The sequence below is a fragment of the Emiliania huxleyi genome (genome assembly GCF_000372725.1).
Source record: "Emiliania huxleyi CCMP1516 chromosome Unknown EMIHUscaffold_154, whole genome shotgun sequence".
Taxonomy (NCBI): domain Eukaryota; phylum Haptophyta; order Isochrysidales; family Noelaerhabdaceae; genus Emiliania; species Emiliania huxleyi.
The window spans coordinates 111,866-132,466 of NW_005201047.1; the positions used below are offsets into that span (position 1 = coordinate 111,866).

General features: G+C 63.7%; 5 protein-coding genes across 5 annotated transcripts; 2 read left to right on the forward strand and 3 right to left on the reverse strand.

Annotated features, from left to right (window-relative positions):
- Positions 1 to 5,134: 5,134 nt before the first annotated feature.
- Positions 5,135 to 6,337, forward strand: EMIHUDRAFT_229249 (hypothetical protein; the record flags this gene model as incomplete). Its single annotated transcript, XM_005786128.1, has 4 exons — positions 5,135 to 5,170; positions 5,243 to 5,348; positions 5,528 to 6,127; positions 6,318 to 6,337. 4 exons carry the CDS (start codon positions 5,135 to 5,137, stop codon positions 6,335 to 6,337), a joined length of 762 nt encoding a protein of 253 aa, XP_005786185.1.
- Positions 6,338 to 7,995: 1,658 nt separating this feature from the next.
- EMIHUDRAFT_111583 (hypothetical protein) lies at positions 7,996 to 9,194 on the reverse strand (the record flags this gene model as incomplete). Its single annotated transcript, XM_005786129.1, has 2 exons — positions 7,996 to 8,111; positions 8,177 to 9,194. The coding sequence occupies 2 exons, from the start codon at positions 9,192 to 9,194 to the stop codon at positions 7,996 to 7,998; spliced, it is 1,134 nt and encodes a 377-aa protein (XP_005786186.1).
- Positions 9,195 to 9,433: 239 nt separating this feature from the next.
- Positions 9,434 to 13,031, forward strand: EMIHUDRAFT_229251 (hypothetical protein; the record flags this gene model as incomplete). The annotated part of the gene is made up of 18 exons (XM_005786130.1): positions 9,434 to 9,575; positions 9,788 to 10,128; positions 10,198 to 10,299; positions 10,369 to 10,497; positions 10,588 to 10,636; positions 10,699 to 10,813; positions 10,876 to 10,930; positions 11,016 to 11,105; positions 11,190 to 11,284; positions 11,349 to 11,440; positions 11,509 to 11,648; positions 11,720 to 11,843; positions 11,892 to 11,995; positions 12,066 to 12,248; positions 12,347 to 12,491; positions 12,532 to 12,684; positions 12,720 to 12,778; positions 12,897 to 13,031. 18 exons carry the CDS (start codon positions 9,434 to 9,436, stop codon positions 13,029 to 13,031), a joined length of 2,253 nt encoding a protein of 750 aa, XP_005786187.1.
- Positions 13,032 to 13,535: 504 nt separating this feature from the next.
- EMIHUDRAFT_455707 (hypothetical protein) lies at positions 13,536 to 16,865 on the reverse strand. Its single transcript, XM_005786131.1, has 7 exons — positions 16,386 to 16,865; positions 16,199 to 16,314; positions 15,776 to 15,873; positions 15,398 to 15,491; positions 15,098 to 15,277; positions 14,604 to 14,768; positions 13,536 to 14,352 (listed from the first exon to the last, which is right to left on the reverse strand). Exons 1-7 carry the CDS (start codon positions 16,780 to 16,782, stop codon positions 13,852 to 13,854), a joined length of 1,551 nt encoding a protein of 516 aa, XP_005786188.1. The 5' UTR covers positions 16,783 to 16,865; the 3' UTR covers positions 13,536 to 13,851.
- A 728-nt stretch (positions 16,866 to 17,593) lies between these two features.
- Positions 17,594 to 19,285, reverse strand: EMIHUDRAFT_455708 (hypothetical protein; the record flags this gene model as incomplete). Its single annotated transcript, XM_005786132.1, has 5 exons — positions 17,594 to 17,641; positions 17,929 to 18,007; positions 18,150 to 18,187; positions 18,267 to 18,458; positions 18,619 to 19,285. Coding segments are annotated over 5 exons (1,023 nt in total), but the record flags the coding sequence as incomplete, so codon positions are not given.
- Between the last annotated feature and the right edge of the window lie 1,316 nt (positions 19,286 to 20,601).

Genomic DNA, 20,601 nt, shown 5'->3' on the forward strand with positions numbered 1-20,601 from the left:
TCAATGTGGGTGCCCTTCACCACGTCGGCGTAAAGCCGTAGTCGAGCGCCACTTTGACGAGCGGCTCGTCAGTGGTGAACTTGTCGCGCAGGTCCTGGAAGAATGGCGCCCGGGAACTTGCGCACGAAGTCAGCGCTCAGCATAAAGAAGGCACAGGTTGAGTGCTTGCTCACTGCCGATGCTGGTGTGTGCTGCCCGCTGCCATTACCCAGCGGGGCGGGCGTTGGAGGAGGGGTCGGGCGTCGAAGCAGCGCGCTTGAACGTCTTCTTGCCAAACAGGCCCATCGTCGAGACCGTCGTCTGGGTGGGCTCGCATTGCGAGCACCGAAATTCGGCGCGTGTTGAGCAAGGTCCGTTTCGTCGGTCCTTTCGTGCCTTGGGCTCGACCAGCTGGGTCCTTTCGTGCCTTTTGTGGTGCTAGTTCGTGCCAGTCTGCTGTGAGGTTCTCGAGGTTCTCGAGGTGGATATCCTTTGGCCGCGTTGGGTAGCGAGGATTGGTGTAACCCGAGCCACGGAGGCGTGTTTTCTGACGGCCGACCGTCAGTGCACGGAGTTGCCACTTCTCCGACTGCCCCGGCTAGTTCCCGAGGTCGCGCGGGAGTGACCCCTGCGTCCCCCGAGACCTAGCGCGGGTGGGTTGGAGGGGGCTCGTCCTGTTCCTCCCCATCGGGCCGCGTGAGCGGCCACGCCTCGCAGATTCGTTTTTCGCGCCTGGGTCAGGCGCGCGGGGCATCCCCCGGGTCGCTCGACCAGCGATCCGAAGAGTGGCCGCTATGCGAAGGAAGGAGTGGGGCCCTCGGGGTACGCCTCCGTCCGGCCCCCTCCGAGGGGGGAAGGGAATTGTGGGGTCCCCACGGGCGCCTCAGTTCGGCCCTCCCGGGGGGGGGAGGGGAGCAAGGGGGTGGGGGGATCGGGGCGAGGTGGACGCTGGACAGATGATGACGACACGCACGAGCGACACACAGACACAAACAGGCTCACAAGACACACAGCCAGCTGGCTGCCACACACCCTGAGTCGGCGTACACATAACTCAGGGCCACATCCTCCCTGTCGCCCCCCCCAGCACTCCACGGTGCCAAGGGCACAAACAAGGGCACAACTCAAACAACAGTCTACAGACGACAGGAAGTGACATGTGAGGCTAGAGCAGCTTGCTCGACCTCTAGCAATCTCACCGGCCTGCGAGGCACGGACGAGACCGTATGTGGGGTCTAGTGAGGTGTCTATGGACGCTCTCCTCATGGGCTAGCTGCCTGCGGCTAGCCCTTCTCGCACTCACAGGCGATGACAATTCAATGTATGAGTGTATGCAAGCTGAGGCGCGTGTGCTAAATCTAGGACTCACACGCGCGCGCCCACCACAGGAAAAAGAATCAAAAAAAAAAAAGAATTGCATGGGCCGACCGCCGACCGCCGAGCTCTCTCTGCCCCGCCTAGGTGTGTGCCCCTGCTGCCGCTGCAGCTCTGCTCTGTCCAAGACATCTGCCCCGCCCCTACTCCGATGCTCACGAGCAAGCCTTCGCCATGGTGGTTGTCTGTGGCGTCCCCATCCCAGCTCGACGCGAGCACCGGCACTGACGACGATGCGATCATGCACCGCGAGCAATCGGCAGCACCCGACGTTGTCGAGCTCTCTCTCTCGCGTTTCCCGTTTTCGACCGCCGGCACGCGCATCCACCTGCGGCCTCTCGCTCGCACGGACTCTTCTGCACTGGGAGGCATACATGCGTGGGCATTTGTCAGGGCTACCACGCCAGGCGCCAGCACCCTTGCGGCGGCTATCCCGGTTCTGCTGTCAATCCTTCTCATGTGGGGCCAATCGGTGATCTTGAATGCGCCTACTCTTGAGACTATGAACCAGCGGTGTTCGAAGCACGAGCACTGTGCGGTCGGAGAGTCTTGCATGCCGTACGCCCATCTGGCGTCGGAATTTGGGACGCCGCTGATGCCGCAGCCGTGGCGACACGAGAAGACGCCAGGTTTTTGCGCCGACTGCTTGTACTCTGTTGGGCCGGAGGTGGTCTTTTGGTCCAATGCCAGCTTCGTGACTGGAGCGGGTTGGTTCGGTCGCAGCGGCGCCGACGACTTGAGCGGTGAGCAGTGGCTTCGCGACGCTGCGGCCTACTGTGACGCGACCGACATCCTACCATTTCGTTGCGACCACCTCGTCGAACGCCAGAGCCGACTCGCCGCCCCGCACTACGCCGTCCTCATCTTCGTTGTCTTGCTTGTGTTGATGCCGCTCGTCGAAGACTGGGACGAGGCTGCACTGGAGAAGCGGCTGCTCCGCCACCGCGCTATGGGAGGGGAGCTTCCCCTGTGGATGCGCTGCTTGGCCTGGGTTCACCATCGGATGCGCATGTTTCGCCTGCCGTACTGCCTCGCCAGAGCAACGTGCGCTCTTCTCTTCAACGACAACACATGCACGGAGTTCCTGCTCGACGGCATCGCAATCACATTTGCCACCTTCGTTGACGACATCCTCGCACAGTTTCTCCTGCCTGTTGAGCAGCGCGAGGAGGTGAGTGAAGCAATCGAGGCTCTCATCGCAGAGGAATCGCGTAACGCGCGGGACCCGCATCGCTTCTTGATGTGGCTGTTCAACCGGCTGTATGCGGCGGTGCTCGGGCTAGCCGTGGTCGCCGTCAACCTCGAGCCTGAGTCTTTCATGGTCACCTTTAAGCCTCTCGAGGGATTAGTTCGCTCCCATTCCTTGAATTTGCAGATCAAGGCCCCACTTCAGTGCGAGAGCCTGCTGATAGCTTTTCAAGGATGCATCTTCCTCTGCTGCCTTGTCATGGCAGGCATTTGGCCGCTCCTGCGCCAGCGGTCGGTCGGCTCCGTCTTCGCACAGCTCGTGTATGTGGCTGGCGACGCGTACTGCACAATGACATTCCTCTTCGCATGTCTGTGGCTCAATCCCTTGGACCATTACCTTTTTCCAGCCTTTTTGCACGACCCCACGGCCATTTTGCGGGTGTGGCTGCTCTTCGTGCCAAGCGGGGGTCGCCCATTTTTTAACCACATTGCAATCTTGCTGTTTGCAGACCCTCGTGCTTGCAATGAAGACGATGTATCTGGCATAGATGCAGACTGTCTGCAGGCAGGTTTGCCATGGCTGGCTGTTCGCCTTGGCCTGCTCATTTCGGCAGTCGTTCTCTGTGTCGCGGTCGCGTGGGTCCGCGTGTCGACCTCACGGCGGGCTAGCCCTCGCGCGACTGACAGCTGCACATTGCTTGAGGAGTAGGGCAGGTCGGCGCGTTCCCAAGTGTACCATGTGCCATTGCGAGGCTCCGAGATAGCGATACACACGAAAAGAAAAATAAAAAAGAAAACATAGCGCGTCTTGTAGCGTTGCGAGGAAAAAAGAAAAAATACCGGGAAGGGGCATGGGCGACATTTGGTGTGTCTGTCGGGGTGCACGTCTAACATCTCTGAATCGTGCGCCAAACGGAGCCCAACAATCAGATAAACACACTCAATCAGAAGTGGCGGAGTGGGGAATGAAGATGACACAACGAAACGCGCCCGGGGGCGTGACGCGGGGTAACTCTGCGTGGCGAGACTCAACACGCGTCGTCAACAAAGACGTGCGCGCCTCGGAACGGCCCGCTTGTTCAGACCCACGCCTCGACCTTCTTGGGCAGCAGCTGGTTCGACAGGTCCTCTCCGTGGCCTAGGCAGCCGTATTCACCCTTGCCCCAGGTAAAGAAAGCGGCGTCGGCGGTGATGGCGAGGCCGTGGCTGCCTCCAGCCGACACAGCGACGACGCGCCGCCCCGCCAACGCCTCGACCTTCTTGGGCAGCAGCTGGTTCTGCTGGTGGTCGCCGTGGCCCAGCCTGCCGAAGATTCCATCGCCCCAGCTCCAGACGGCGCCGTCGGCGGTGAGGGCGAGGCTGTGCATAGCCCCAGCCGATACAGCGACGACGCGCTGCTCAGCAAAGGCCTCGACCTTCTTCGGCAGCAGCTGGCGCTGCAGGTCGCCGTGGCCTAACCGGCCAGAGCCTCCCTGGCCCCAGCTCCAGACGCTGCCGTCGGCGGTGAGGGCGAGGCTGTGCTGGTCTCCAGCCGAGACTGCGATGACGCGCTGCTCAGCAAAGCCCTCGACCTTCTTGGGAAGCAGCTGGTCCTGCCTGTCGCCGTGGCCCAACTTGCCATAGGCTCCCTGGCCCCAGCTCCAGAGAGCGCCATTGGCGGTGAGTGCAAGGCTGTGGTGGCCTCCAGCCGACACAGCGACGACGCGCTGCCCAGCCAAGGCCTCGATCTTCTTGGGCAGCAGCTGGTGCTGCGTGTCGCCGTGGCCCAGCCGACCTTCGTCTCCATCGCCCCAGCTCCAGACGCCGCCGTCGGCGGCGAGGGCGAGGCTGTGCGACCCTCCAGCCGAGACAGCGACGACGTGCTGATCAAAAGCCTCAACCTTCATCGGCTCGCACTGGCTCTGCCGGTCGCCGTGGCCCAGCGCGCCAAAGCCTCCCTGGCCCCAGCTCCAGATAGCCCCACTGACGGTGAGGGCGAGGCTTTGGTTGTCTCCAGCCGACACGCTCACTGCACGCTCGGCGCCCAGCGCCGAAGTAAGGCGCGTCGGCGTGTTGAGCCGCGGCACGCCCTCGCCGTGACCGAGCAGTCCCGGCGTCCAGCTCTCAGCCTTGCCGCACGACAAGAGCCGCCCCTCGCCGTCGATGAAGAGGCTGTGCCACAAGCCTGCGGCCGCCCTCGCCGGCGGGTTGGCCTCGCACAGCAGTGCCGAATAGCACAGCCACCGCACGGCGCAGCCCTCGCCCTCCGGCAGCGCCGGCAGCTCGAAGCCGCGCTCTTGCGCCCACAAGCGGATGGCCTCCACCGCAAGCGAGGCGTGGAAGAGCAGCGAGACGGCCGCGACGCGAGCGATGTCGAGGGGGCCGTCGAGGCGAGAGATGGCGCGCACGAGGAGCTCCGTGGGGAGGTCGAGGAGGCGGGCGGGCGGCGGCGTTTCTGGCGAGGGAGCGGCGGCGGAGGCGGAGGCGAGGCGGCGCGAGCGGCGGCGCGGCGGGTGGACATCGCGAGAAAAAGAAAAGCGCGGGCACAGTCGTACGACACACGATCATTTTCACACAAGCACTCTTTCCTCTTTACCATCCACATCTATATAAAATGAACTCGGGGGCATCCACATCTCTGTCGGTCTCGGTCGCCCCACATCACAGCCACAATGCATAAATCTCATCTTCCGTCCCGGATTCGCCTCTCGCCACTCTCAAGAAGAAGAACTCCACCGCGGTCAATGACGGCGGCATGGAGGCATGGTGCCTCCATGCCGCCGTCAAGTTGGAGCCAGTCTGCGGCGACCACAGCGCTCAGAAAGGCGGTACATATAGCGAGCTTTTCAGAGTCAAGCGATTGCGCGAAATCCCACAGCGTAGAGGGAGCCCTCCTTTTGGTATATTAAAAAAATCCACACTGGTGGATTTTGGGGCGCTGTGGGCCCCCTACGCATGGGTGTGAGGTCAAACCACGCTACCAGCGCTTGGTCACATCGGCCCCGAGGCGTCGCGGAAGCAGGAGCCGACGGAGGAGCAGAAAAGGATGCTCGGGCCGCGGCTCGCAGGGCCAAAAAGGCCCGGCAGAAGGCGAACAAGGCGGAGAGGAAGGCTGCGGCGGCGGCCGCGAGCGAGGCCGAGCGTGCGGACTACCCGCACGCGCAGCTGCGCGAGAACGTCGAGATCGTGATGGAGGGCTTGGAGGCTGCGGCGCAGGCGGCGCGCAACCCCAGCGGGTCCAATATTCAGGTCGCCTACTCGCTGCCTCCCGAGGGGGGCAGCGGGTTCGGCGACCTGGTGTACGCCACGGTCCCTCTGGGCTCCGTGGCGACGAAGGTCGCCCGGGACTGGCTCGCCAACGAGCTCTACGAGCCGTCCCGGAGCGGCAAAATTGATGCGGCCTGCAGGGACCGAAAGGTCGCCGACCTGATCACGGCTGCCGGCGCCTCGGCGCCGGCCGACGCCGTGTTCGGCGGCAGGTTCGCGACGGGCGAGGCGCCCCGCCCGACGACCCCCGCCTCCGAGGCGGACGAGGGCGACGGCGTCGGCGGCGATGGCGGGACCGGCATCGAGCACTTTGACCTTTTCGAGCCGGACCTTGGCCAAAGTACAGGTTTCGATCCGGGCCACCGCAAATTTTGATCAGCAAATTTCGAGGGGCGGCCGCAAATTTTGAGGTAGATTTTGATTGTCAAAATGTGTCCGTCTTGGCACAGGATAGAGCATATAGGCGGCGAACACCCAGGTGCGCAGGGACATCGCGACTCTGCCCGCTCGCTCGACCCTTTTGCCGCGAGAGGGCGCCGGCCGCGTGTAAGAGGTGGCTGGCGCCCTGAGGCGGCAATTGGTGGCGTGGGGAGTGCGGAACGCTACTGGCGGCGTGACAGGGCCTCTCTCGGTTGCGTGTGCCGCCCATCGGCACGCGGGTGCGCAGACATCGCGCGACTCTGCCCGCTCGCTCGACCCTTTTGCCGCGAGAGGGCGCCGGCCGCGTGTAAGAGGTGGCTGGCGCCCTGAGGCGGCAATTGGTGGCGTGGGGAGTGCGGAACGCTACTGGCGGCGTGACAGGGCCTCTCTCGGTTGCGTGTGCCGCCCATCGGCACGCGGGTGCGCAGACATCGCGCGACTCTGCCCGCTCGCTCGACCCTTTTGCCGCGAGAGGGCGCCGGCCGCGTGTAAGAGGTGGCTGGCGCCCTGAGGCGGCAATTGGTGGCGTGGGGAGTGCGGAGAACGCTACTGGCGGCGTGACAGGGCCTCTCTCGGTTGCGTGTGCCGCCCATCGGCACGCGGGTGCGCAGACATCGCGACTCTGCCCGCTCGCTCGACCCTTTTGCCGCGAGAGGGCGCCGGCCGCGTGTAAGAAGTGGCTGGCGGCCTGGCGCCCTGAGGCGGCATTTGGTGGGGTCAGCGTGCGGTGCTGAGTCTTACTCGTCGGCGCTGGGGCCAGATCCCAGCGCAGAACTCTGTGCAACGCTGGCATACAAACACAAGAAGACTAACCCTAACCCTAACCCTAACCCTAACCCTAACCCTAACCCTAACCCTAACCCTAACCCTAGGTCAGCGTGTGGGGCTGAGTCTTAGTCGTCGGCGCTGTGGGGCCAGATCCCAGCGCAGAACCCTGCAACGCTGGCATATACAGACACAACCAGACAACCCTGACCCTAACCCTAACCCTAACCCTAACCCTAACCCTCTAACCCTAATAACCCTAACCTAACCCACCCCCCAACTCCACACCGCAAATTTGAAAGATCTTGATGAAAATCAGGCCCGACTGCAAATTTCTTCAAAATTTTCGCAGGCGCTCCGCGCCTGCAGATTTTGAAATAAATTCGACAAAATTGGTACCTGGCCCAAGCCGGACCCCACCCCCATGGAGGATCTCTGAGGTCCTCCCCAGTCTCACCCCACCTTACCTCTGCCCCCCCCTCCCCCCATCCCTCTGCCTCCCATAGGGCAGGATATCACTAGCATATGCGCCTAGTGCGCACTTGGGCCCACATAGATGTGACCCGCCCACTCGAGTGCGGCGCCCAGAAGCTAGTGCTTGAGAGGACACCACAAACGCGGCACGGCCCGTTTTGGCCGTCTGCGGAGATTCTGTCTTAGCACACACAGTGAGTCATTCGGAGTCATTCGCTGGCCAGAGTGCGATTGTGTGTGTGCGGGAGTTGGTTTGTCGGGAGGGAGGGGCAGGCTGCTCACCCACGTGCACCGGGCCAGTGCTTGCACTTTGAATGCCGTGGGGCTCCTGCCCGTGTCCGGGTGTGGAGATGCGAGGGTCGCCCCCCCTTGCCCCACCACTTTGTGTGTGTGGAGAAGTTTACCTTACCTTACGTACCTACCTTACCCCCGAAAACTTCGTACGACCGGGTAACTCCTTTTGGGAACGAGCCGCGTGCTTTGCACCTGCCTGCCACCCTTTTCGCCCTCGTAGTACTTGTACTTGTCGATCAACACCTCGCGCGCGTTCTACTCCGCGCCTCGCTCGCCCTCAAAAGAGCTGCACAAGCGCTCCGCGCCTTTGTCGCCCTCGTAGTGCAGCAAGGTGCCGCTGGCAAACTCCGCGCGCACCCTCCGCTCTGTACCTTGTCGCCCTCGTAGTACTGCACCTCGCCGTCGGCAAACTCCGTGCACACCTTCCGCTCCGCACCTTTGTCGCCCTCGTAGTGCTGCACCTCGCCGTCGGCCCGCTCCACGCGCACCTTCCGCTCCGCACCTCGCTCGCCCTCGAAATGCTGCACGGCGCCGCTAGGAATCTCCGCGCGCATCTTCCGCTCCGCACCTTGCTCGCCCTCGTAGTGCTGCACCTCGCCGCTGGGAAACTCCGCGCGCACCATCCGCTCTGCACCTCGCTCGCCCTCGTAGTACTGCACAGTGCCGCTGGGAAACTCCATGCGCACCATCCGCTCTGCACCTCGCTCGCCCTCGTAGCAATGCACAGTGCCGCTGGGAAACTCCATGCGCACCTTCCGCTCTGCTCCTCGCTCGCCCTCGTAGCAATGCACAGTGCCGTTGGGAAACTCCATGCGCACCTTCCGCTCCGCACCTCGCTCGCCCTCGTGGCAATGCACAGTGCCGCTGGGAAACTCCATGCGCACCATCCGCTCTGCACCTCGCTCGCCCTCGTAGCAATGCACAGTGCCGCTGGGAAACTCCATGCGCACCTTCCGCTCTGCTCCTCGCTCGCCCCTGAGATGCTTCACCTGGCCGCTCCGCAAGAAACGCAAACGCAGCTTCGCGCAATTATAGCCGCGCCGCAGCCTCCAGACCTCGGTTCGGCGCTCTCCAGCGCCCTCCACTTCCGACGCGAGGCGGAGCGCCGGGCTCACCCTCGCTAGCCATGGGAAGTGGTCGGCGCTGGCGCGGTGATCGGCGGCATATCTGCGGAGCGTGTCCTCGCTGAGCATCACCACACCGAAGCCACCGACGAAGCGCTGGCTGAGCAGCAGCCGCATCGCCACGGCGAAGAGAGGGTCCTTGAAGCGCGCCAGGCCGCTGCGCAGGGCGAGGAGGCCGAGGCGCGGCGACGCGAGGCTGAAGGCGGCGCAGTCGGAGAAGTCGTCGACGCCCTCGAGGATGCGGAGGTGCAGCTCGTGCGGCAGCTCGGCCAGCCAGTCCGTGGGCGGGGCGTCCTCCTCGGTGCGTGCGGCGCGAGGGGAGCGCGACATGTGAGGGGTGCTGGTGACAAACACACCGCAGGCGCTGGCTGGGGCAGTGAGAAGAAGAAATTTAGAATTTAAAGAAATTCCGCGGCAGGTTCTCAGGGTTGGTGGTGGGTAGTTGGGTGGCGAATTAAAAAGAAATCTGCGCGGGTATAATGAAATAATCCCGCGATCCGGTGCCCTTCGCGGGATCGACGACCGGGCACGCATAACTCATCGCGCCGCGAGTCGAGCTTCACGGACAGATGGCGGACGACAAGTCCGGCAATGTGGTTCAGAGCACTATCATTCGCGTCGACCACCTGTGCTGCCAGGGCGAGGCCGCCCTCGTCCGCAAGCTGCTTGAGCCTTTCGAGGCGTGCCTACAAAAGCAAACACGCGAGGGAGGTCGACACAAGATCCCAGCGTGGCGGCGAGGAACGAGAGAAGCCGAGCCAACGGGTCATATCAACGCCCAATCCGCATGGACACAAATTCCCCTTTCAGCTGCCAAAGCTCCCTTGCTCGTAGGAGGACGTCCTTGAGATCAAGATCAGCGTCAATGACCGCCGCTGCATTGTCGACCACCGGGCGAAGCTTGAGGCGCTCTCCAGTCATAGCAAAGACGAACGACATCACCTCCTGTGCTAATCAAAACCCGTGTATCGCGCGCCTCGCACACTGCGCCCCGCAGGCGGCCGAAATCGTCCGGATCCTCAACACGAAGCAGCTCGGCGCCTCAATCGCCGACGCTGGCGCGAGCGGCAGCGGCGGCGGTGGGGCCTCGCTGACGGGCGCAGAGGTGATGCGGTCGCTAGTGACGGCACTCCAGATCCTTCTCTTTTGCGGGGCGCTTGGCCTCAACTTGTATGGCGTGCTGCCCACGATCGCGCTTGGCCTGGCCGGGGGTTCGATCCTGCTCAGCTGGCCGATGTTCCACTCGGCGCGCGCCAGTAGCTGCGTGCCGCCGAGATGCGAGACCGCCCAGACTCAGATGGGCTCGGTGGTGAGCTCCTCGCCCCTTCTCCAGGCGTACCTTTCCGTCCGTCGCGGTCTGCCCAACGTCGAGTTTCTGATGACCGTGGCCGCGCTCGGCTCGGTGGTGCTCGGAGACTACGTCGAGGCCGCATCGGTCTGCGACAGCTTCTCAATGTGGGCATGGCCTGCAGGTGGGTCTCTTCACACTTGACCCTGTGAATAGGTGGGCGCCATCGTCTCGCTGATGGACATGGTCAAGTTCTTCTTCGTCGAGCGCTTCGAGCGGCAGCTGCGCGGGGCTGCAAACGGCCCGCCGCCAAAGGTTGACATGCCGGGCGGCAGCTCCAAGCCGGTGCCGGAGTTGCAGGCGGAGATATGCGCACGCTTCGCCGGGACTGGGACCTCTCAACGGCGCCTCTTCACGCGGAGGCGTCTTGACTAGGCTGGGGACGTGTACATCGTGCGCGCGGGAGACGCGATTCCGACAGACGGTGGAAGAAGTTGCATCGGCGATTCGGGCGCGAGAGGCTGATGACAGCAACGGTTGCTGTAGGAGTCGTGACGACGGGCAAGGCGTCGGTCGACGAGAGCCGACTCACCGGCGAGGCGATGCCCATCGAGAAGGAGCAGGGCGCGTCCGTCAAAAGCGGCGCAATTGTCGCGTCCGGGTGCGCGACGCATGAGGGCGAACAGAGCTTCCAAGGAGTGACGGTCATCCGCGCAATCTCAGGTACATGGAGGTGAAAGCGGATGCGTCGGCGGACAAGAGCTTCACCGCGTCATTGGTGGACCAGCCATGGAGGGGACACATCGCCCCGCTCGTCTCACGTCTTTGGCCTTGAACAGATGGACTCCGTCAAGGACGCGCAGGGCACCCTCTCAGAGACGGAGGAGACAGTCAGCCGTTTTGCCAAGTTCTACACGCCGGCGATCATCCTCGCGGCCGCCGCGATCGGCTACGTGCAAGGCTTCGGGCTGTCCCTAGTCGGGCTGTTTGCCCTGACCAGCGCCCCGTTCAAAGGCGAGCTGTGAACAGGATTCAAGCAGTTCCTCGTCGTGCTCGTCGCGGGATGCCCCTGCGCACTCCTTGGCGCAGCGCCGTTCGCCTACGGCGCCGCGCTCGCCGCGCTCGCGAAACGGTGCTCTGCCTCTCCCCGGCGCCTGCTGCCGTCAAGACAAGCTGACAGATGCGGCCGTGACCAGGCACTCGCTGCTGCTCAAGCAGAGCACGGCTCTAGAGGCGCTCAGCAGGATGAAGTATATTGGTCTCGACAAGACGGGCACGCTGACGAAGGGTGCGCTGTCGCCACACCTACGGCCCCGCACAATGAGCGCCTCTTCACGCGTCTATTTCTGCGAGCAGGCCAATTCGACCTCGTCGAGTTCGTGGTCTTCTCGAGCACCTACACTAAGGAGCAGTTGCACCGCTGGCTGGCGGCGGTGGAGGTGCGCGATAACCATCCGATCGCACGCTCCATCGTGCAAAGCTACACCGGCTGTGTGGTCAGCTCGTCGGTTCTTGTTCGGGTATCTCGTCGGCTCTCGGCGCAATCTCGGATGCACATCGGCTATAGGTCAACTTTGCCGGCTCGGACGAGCTGCCTATGGTCAACCCATTCAAGCGGCATGGCCGCAACGGCGTCACGGGGGGCATTGACGGCAAGATTGTTGGCGTCGGCATCGAGCATCCTATCGTCTGTCCATGGTTGTGAACAGCGTAGTTTCACGGTGACATGCTGCGAGCAGGCAACAAGGACTTCATCGACTTTGTTGGGGCCGAGATCCCGCCGACGATGGCCAAGACCATCCAGGACATCTCCTGCGAAGGGAGGACGGTGCTCTACGCGACGGTGAAGCGGCGCCCACGTCGCGTCGCGACTGATGCGGACCGGCGCTCCTGAGTACGGGACCTGTGCGCAGGTGGAGGCGGACGCCGAGCCGGAGGTTGCCGCGGTGCTAGTGCTTCAGGACGGACTCAAGCCCGCCTCGGTCGAGGTCATCTCGCGGCTTCGCAGCCTCGGCGTGACTCCCCTGCTCCTGACGGGTGACAAGGGCGGCCCGGCTACCAGTGTGGCGGCGGAGGTCGGAATCAAGGCCGAGGACGTGCACGCGGGCCTGCTGCCGGACGATAAGGCACGCGCGCCTCCTTGAAGCCGCCAAGCAATCGGCCTCAGTTGCATCTCGACTACGTCTCTTTACAGGCGCGTATCCTCCTCGCGAAGAGCTTTCCCGACGACGCTGGGCCCGCTCACAAGGCGGCGCCGCTGCTACCGACGGCCAAGGCGAAGAGCAAGCGCGGGCCGATTGCGGTCGGCTTTGTTGGCGCCGCCTCAGCAGCATTAGAACGTTGCTGCGACGCGGGTATTCACACGTGGCTTGCGAGCAGGGGACGGCCTCAACGACATGGCGGCGCTCGCCTCGGCCCACGTTGGGGTGGTCCTGCAGGAGATTGGCTCGCAAGCGACCCTCGACGCTGCGAGCGCGGTGTTGCAGAGCGACATCGGCGAGCGCCTCCCGCCAAGATGGTGTGTGCTGGAACGTCGTGACGTCTGTCACGTCCTCCCTCCTTTTCAGGCGAGCTTCCCGCCGCTATTGTGCTGGCGCGGCGGACTACCTCGCTCGTGCTCTTCAATGTGCGCTAACCGAGATTGAACCGGAGATGCTCCGAGATCGCCTCTTACTCGCCCACTCCTGTGCGGCGAAGCGGGCTGTGCCCTAGTGGCGTCCGTTCAAAGAGGGTGCTGTGATCAGGTGCTGCTCGCCCTCTCTTTCAACCTAGCCGTCGTCGTCGCTGCCGCCACCGTCGGCCTCCCGCTCTGGCTCAGCGTCGCGGCAGACAACCTCGGGCTGCTCGTCGTGCTGGCACATAGTCCTGGTTGGCAATAGCGCGTAGTTAGACTCGCAGCCCTCACGGTTCTGCATTCATACACAAATCAGGCAAACAGCGCCTGGCCGCTCTGCTGGCACATCCCGCCTTGCACGGGTGACGCTCCCGAGTTCAAGCGACACTCTTTCACCGAAAATGTGGGTGCGAGCGAGGCGATGGGATGGCTGCCATGCGTTGCAGAACAGCTAGCCGCGACAGAGCGTCGCGGGATGGTCGTATAGGCGTTCGAGGCCGGCGCGTCAAGCGCGACTCGCGAGAGCGCGGGTTTGCACACGGCAGCGGCAGGCACAGCCGCCCGACAAGAAGTTGGTGGGCGGACCGCACAGAAGCAGCTTGAGGAGCTCGCTCCACTGGCGGGAGTGGTCGAACTTGCGAGAGCCGGAGAGGAGCAGGAGGGTCCCCGCAGCCATATGACTTATGAGGGCAGGCTCGCTCCCTCGAATCTCCGGTGTACACACATGCAAGACTCTGCTATCAGTATTTCGTATTCGTTAAAGAACTTCGTCCAGATGGATTTTCTTCATCCTTACATATCCGCGTAGTTGCGAGAGAGCGGAGCGAGGTGAGAGCGCGTGGTGATGCGTCGTGCAACGCGCTCGCGCCAACCCGTTTCAACACATGGACATGCGATGGAGAGCGACTGCCGGGCCGTGCGCGCGGTGGAAGGAGGGTCATTGTACAGTAAGGCCCCGTAGGTGTGCAGGGGATGGGGAGGCTGCGCCACGACCGGGCGCGTGTCGCGCCGGAATAGAGCACGAGGGTGCATAGGGGGGCGGGGGAGGGGGGGGGGGGGGGGCTGGGATCGCGGCGGCGCATCCTTCAGATGCTGACGCTGGTCTCGAGGTACTGCGGGTCATGCGACCAGAGGCCAAAGTTGACCAGCGGCTTGCCGGCGACGTTCTGCTGCCCGGACTCGAACGCCGCCAGCGCGTCCTCATTCACCTCCTGGCACTTTGCCGAGAAGGCGCGCAGCCTGTCCTGGAACTGCACATAAACCTCGTCGAGCTGCGCGCGCTGCTCGCCATCCGCCGCCCAAAAGATCTTGGACCAGTCCTGCTCGCCCCCGGCCGCCGCCACCAGATCCGGCATCGGCGTCGAAGTGAGCGCCATGATCAGCGCCTGCCCGGTCGCAACCTCCTTTGGCGCGGCGAGGACGCCCTCCCCAGTCCCTCCGGCCCACCGGGGGCGCAGCGAGGCGGCCCAAGAAAAGGAGGCGAAGGAGGCGTCCTGAGCGTACGCCTGCACCTTGCCCACCTGCGAAAAGCTGAAGAGTTGGCGATTGGAGGCCTGGAGAGCGTACGCCTGCACCGGGCCCCGCGCCTGCTCGTGGCCCGCGGTCCTATCTCCCCATCTCTCCCCATCTCTCCCCACATCTCCCGCCTGCTCGTGGCCCGCGGTCCTATCTCCCCATCTCTCCCCACATCTCCCGCCTGCTCGTGGCCCGCGGTCCTATCTCCCCATCTCTCCCCACATCTCCCGCCTGCTCGTGGCCCGCGGTCCTATCTCCCCATCTCTCCCCACATCTCCCGCCTGCTCGTGGCCCGCGGTCCTATCTCCCCATCTCTCCCCACATCTCCCGCCTGCTCGTGGCCCGCGGTCACGACGTCGATGAAGCGCGTGATCGCGTCGATCACCATCGTGTACTTTTCCGCCGGAGCAAACGACTCCCACGCATGCGGCAGCGACTCGTCGCCGATGACCAGCACGTCCGACGTCGCCTGAATGCCTCCCATCGCCTGCAGCAGGAAGTGCTCTGTCTCCCGAGGTTGCCCGAGATTGCCCGAGATTGCCCGAGATTGCCCATCGCCTGCAGCAGGAAGTGCTCCGCCTCCCGAGGTTGCCCAAGATTGCCCGAGATTGCCCGAGATTGCCCGAGATTGCCCATCGCCTGCAGCAGGAAGTGCTCCGTCTCCGCGTCCTCCACGAAGCGCTGCTGGTCGGCGGCCGTGGGGTAGTAGACGTCGAAGGTGCCTAATTAATAATGAGCTATTAATTAGGCGCTAATCACCTATTAATTAGGGGCGTAGACGCCGAAGGTGCCCTTGACGAACGCGCGCAGCATCACCCAGTACTCGAGCGCCTGCTTGTAGTACTGCGTGTCCACGCCCGACTCGATGCGGATGTCGATGTACGCCTTGCGGTCGAAGATGGTCTGGAGGAAGGCGCGCTCGGTGAGCTCGACCTTGAGCTCCACGCCGCCGGGAAGGTGCCGGTACGCGTTCGCCCACGCCAGCTGCAGACCCTCCTCGTCGAAGGGGTACGCGCGCGGCACCTAGTCCCACACCTCCAGAGCGGTCGAATCCGGTGTGGGTTCGGTCCCGTGGGTGGTGGGGTACGCGCGGCGCGCCCACGAGTCGGGCGTGACCAGGGTGACGCGTGCTGCGTCGTTGATGGCGATGGTGCCTAGGAGCCGTTGTCGTGTGTATTCCTCCTCGTCTTGTGAGGTCGTAAGGAAGAGTCTAGGAAGTGTCTAGGATGAGTCTTGGAAGTGTTTAGGGAGTGTCTAGGGAGTTGTCTAGGGAGTTGTCTAGGGAGAGTCTGGGAAGTGTCTAGGGAGTGTCTAGGAAGTGTCTAGGAAGAGTCTAGGAAGTGTTTAGGGAGTGTCTAGGAAGTGTCTAGGAAGTGTCTAGGAAGTGTTTAGGGAGTGTCTAGGGAGTGTCTAGGAGGTGTCTAGGAAGAGTCTGGGAAGTGTCTAGGGAGTGTCTAAGAAGAGTCTAGGAAGAGTCTAGGAAGTGTCTAGGACGTAAAGACGGCGCCGTAGGTGAACGGTACGAGGAAACGGCGGAGCGGCGTGTCCTTGGAGAGCTGCTCGCGCATCGCCATCGTAAAGATGTTGGAGACCTGGGGAGATTGCGGGAGATTGTGGGGGAGATTGTCGGGGAAAAATTGGGGGAGATTGCACAGCCAACGTAAAGATGCCGGAGGCCTGCAGGTGCACGCCGTAGAGGTAGGGAGAGGTGGGGAGAGGTGGGGAGAGGTGGGGAGAGGTGGGGAGAGGTGGGGAGAGGTGGGGAGAGGTGGGGAGAGGTGGGGAGAGGTGGGGAGAGGTGGGGAGAGGTGGGGAGAGGTGGGGAGAGGTGGGGAGAGGTGGGGAGAGGTGGGGAGAGGTGGGGAGAGGTGGGGAGAGGTGGGGAGAGGTGGGGCGAGGTGGGGAGATGCCGGAGGCCTGCAGGTGCACGCCGTAGAGGTGGTCGACCAGCGTGACGATGCCGAAGAGGCTCGAGCGAAACACAAACTTGAAGTACTCCCAGTCGCGCGGCGCGCCGAGCGTGACACGATTGCCTATGAATCACTGGCGACTGACTTTGAACGACACACCCGGACGAGTGGGCCCGCCCCTGAAAGACGATTGCCCGCGCGCAGCCCGGCGGCAGACGCGGCGGCGAGGGCGACGGTCCCAACATCGTCGCCGTGAGTGAAGATGTGGTTGGCGCCCCAACCCTTGGGCGGCTCGGGCCTACGCGCTGCACACACCCCCTCCCCCCGTACCCCCTCACTCCCACCCCTGCTATGTGTGCGAAAAGAGATGTGTCTCCTCAAGTACGCCAACAAGATAGGGGAGAGACGGGGAGATACGGGGAGATGCGGGGGAGATACGGGGAGATAGGGGAGATACGGGGAGATACGGGGAGACACGGGGAGACACGGGGAGATACGGGGAGATACGGGGAGATACGGGGAGACACGGGGAGACACGGGGAGATACGGGGAGATACGGGGAGATACCAACACGCTGCATACGCGCTGCATACGCTCTCTCACTTCTCTCCCACACTTCTCCCTCCCCTCCCTCACTATTCTTTCTCTCTCACACTTCTCCCTCCCCTCAATCACTCTCACGTCTGCTCACCCAATCAGATCACCAAGCTCACCATACGTCAACCTCAAGGGAGGACGGTCTTGCCGCAGCGTACTCAGAGCACCGCGGGAGTACATCGAGCAAGATTACGTGAATACGGCTGACACCAGTTGAGTACGTGTCCTCTCGAGCGCTGGCTGGGATAGAAGAGCGCGTATTCCGCTTCTACGGGCCCGAGATATGGGGAGATATCGGGAGATATGGGGAGATATTCCGCTTCTACGGGCTCGGGCAGGTCCGCCGGCGCCGTCGCCGCGTGCAGCAGGCGAGGCGGGTAGCAGATGTCGAAGTGCGGCTGCTCCCAGCTCGCAACCTCGTGGCATGGCCAGAGCCGCGTCATGGGAGAGGAGTGTGTGTGTGGGTCGAGATGTGTATGAGAGGTGCAGGGTGGGGGTGGGGGGCCAATCCGGAGTCCATCCTGTGTCCGGTCTGGGTAGGTCCCGTGCCGCCTCCCCCCCTCCCCCCCCGACGCCAACCTGTGTCTGCCGGACGATGCAGACGGGCCGCCAGAGCGCGTCGAGATAGCAGTCGCCGCCGTACGTGTCGCACCCGTCCTAGTACCACACCAGACCACGGACCTGAACCCACACTGGATTCGGTGCTCTGGAGGTATGGGACCAGGCGCTCCTTGACGGTCAGCTGCGAGAGGAAGTTGGTGCGCACGACAAACGACGCCTGCCACACACACACACCCATTCCGTCTCAATGCTTGACTGCACGCGCCATCCGGCCGCACGGCACGCACGACGCCTGCGCGCTGAATACACCAACCTCAGGGCGGGAATGCAGGTGTACTGTGCAGTGCCGTCAGAGCACCGCGTGAGTAGATCTACGAGGGGGGCGAATACAGTGGATACGGCCGAGCACGGCCGAACACAACTGAGTCCGTGTCCTCTCGAGCGCTGGGTTGAGAGACATGACTCCGTATTCAGCGTCTAGGGCTCGAGATATGGGGAGATGCGGGGAGATATGGGGAGATGCAGGGGGGAGACATGACTCCGTATTCAGCGTCTAGGGCACGGCGCCTCCTCCGGCACTAGCAAGTCCGGCCCGCTCCGCTCGCCGCGCGCCGGCACCGCCACGATCCGGTGCGCGCCGAGCCCGTTGACGCAGAACCTGTTCACACCCCGGCAGCTGTGAAGAGACGCCGTTCACAGCGCGGCGCGCCGCCGAGCCCGTTGACGCAGAACCTGTTCACACCCCGGAAGCGGTGAAGAGACGCCGTTCACAGCGGGGCGCGCGCCCGCTGGCGCTTGGCCAGGTGAGGGCGAGGTCTGTCGTCTTCTCGGGCCAGACCTGTTCACACACACACACACACGCGCTGTGAAGAGACGCCGGTCCTCAGCGGCGAGCCGGCGGCCCGCGTCTCCAAGACCATGTCGATCGGAGGGTAGATCCACCGCAGGCTGTCCATCACGTACGCGACCGGGTCCTCCCCCGCGGCAAACGGCTCCTGCGTGTCGATCGCGTTCGTGGGCAGCAGCTGGAACAGACGCCCCGCCGCCGACACGAAGCCGCCGTCCTCGCCGTCCGTCGCGGGGGGGCCGCCCGAACCCTCGAGCGACTCCTGCGATTCATGGTGACTGGTTGATGCGTAGTGACGAATCGTCGGAGGCCCGCCCGCACCCTCGAGCGACGCGTGCTCGGCCCCCTCCCGAGATCTAGCCGAGATATGAGATCTAGCCGAGATACGAGATCTGGCAGAGAGATACTGAGGCGAGCGGCTCCTGCTCGGCCGACACCGGCACCCGGATCGCGATTGCGTAGCGCAGCAGCGCCGTCTTCAGCTGCCGCTTGTCGGCAAGCTGCTCGGCGTTCCACTCCGCTGGCTTCGGGTTCGTGTATGTGACGACGCGCAGCGTCTGCAGCGCCTTGGCCGCCTTCCACGCAACCTCGCTCGGCGGCTTGAAGCCGGGCCAGCAGCGCGGGAAGAGCCACGCCAGGGCGATGCCGCAGGGGCAGCCGAGGCAGAGCACCAGCAGCAGCAGGACGAGGACTGCGGCGAGGCCGAGGAAGTAGACGGCCGGCGCGATGAAGATGCCGAACAGGCAGAAGATTGGCAGCCGCGTGCACAGCTGGCCGCACTCCATCGCCCCGGGGCAGCCGAGCAGCCGCACCGTGGAGCTCAGACTCACAAACGGAGGGTTCGGGTCGGGCTGGATCGAGTCCCAGCCCGTCTCTGCGTCGCCACCCGCGGGCGCCGCGGCCCGAGGAGCGACGCCAGCCGCGCCCTCCCCAGACTCGATGTCTGTGAGCGGCACCTGCGAGTGGCCGTGGCGCACCCTGGAGCCCGACCGGCCTAGTTTGCTCTTGAGCCGCGCGACGTACGTTTGCGACGGTTTGGCCATCCTGGGCGGGGTGGAGTCGGCCATCGCGAGCGCCAAGGAGAACGGGCCGTGCGTGGCCGCTCTCGAGGTCTCTCGACGGGCCTGTGTTAGTAGAGAGGCGGCTCCCGCGGAGGCACGGCTGGCACCCGACCTGCAGCTGTGAACAGCTGGGTCGGCGCCTACTTTTGCATCATCTCGGTGGATATGGCGTTGGAAAGCACGTCGTCGGGCCGCACCTTAATTAACTAACGAATTAATTAATTGATCAGGTGGAGATGGCGTATGGAAAACACATCGTCGGGCCGCACCTCGGCTTCACGTCGCCCTGGGGCCCGACTCTCTACTCGAACTCCCTCTCCCTCCTCCCCATGGCTGCCATCGGGCTCGTCTCCTGTCGGGGCGCCCGGCGCTGAGATACACTCAAGATACACTCGAAGATACACTTCGAAGATACACCGGTGGGATGTTATAAAGGTGTATCTTTGAAATGTATAGTCAAGTGTATCTTTGGCTATCACTCGAACTTTGTGGACAAGGGAATGGCCCAAAGAGGGGGGCGTGCCGGTCCTTGTGCTCCGGGGGGGGGGGTCTGCAGACCACCCGGCCGAACTTCAGAGTGGCGGTGGTCCTCAAATACCGCTCAAACGCCCACGATGTTGTGGAGGGGACATATGCTGATGATCCCGGCCCGATTGGGTCGCTCAGAAAGCTTCTGGGCGGTCGCTAAGGTTCGCTCCCCGCACACCGGCCCCGGAATAAGTTACATCATACATCGCCCAGGACTCCATCTTCATATCATCACGCATGGGGATGGCGTTGAGGAAGGCGCCGGCCCCTGGTTGGCTGACGGCGACAAAACGGATCGCCTCTCGCCAGCATTTGTGGTTATTGCGTCTTCCGACCTTGTTGCCTTTGGAGGGCGCCTTGCGGCCGCCACTGCGAAGCGCCTCGTTGGTAAGCTCCTTGGCAAGGTCGAGCCAGTTAGAGTGGTGCACGCCAGAGGTGTACCGCCGCTGCGCTTGGTGCAGGCACTCGTTGGCGGACGAGAACTGGGCGAGGGGAAGCAGCTCCGCAGCCGGCGTCAGCCCGTGCGGAAAGAAGCGGAACCTCGGCTCCGCCTTCGCCTCGTTGGTCGCAGTGCCCGGGCTCACCACCTCCCGGCACACGACCTGCGTCCGCCAGCTCCGCTGGCACTTGTCGGTGAGGTCGTGGTTGCTGACGAGCTGCGTGTGCGCCTCTCGCAGCTCGTCGAAACACTCTCCGGGCGCGGTCGAGACGTCGAGGTCGGCGAAGGGCCTGTGTTGTGTGTAGCTCGCGGATCGGCCGCGTGACGAGAGCCCACGTACCAACCCACGCCGCGCCGCGAATGTCCTCGGCGCTCGT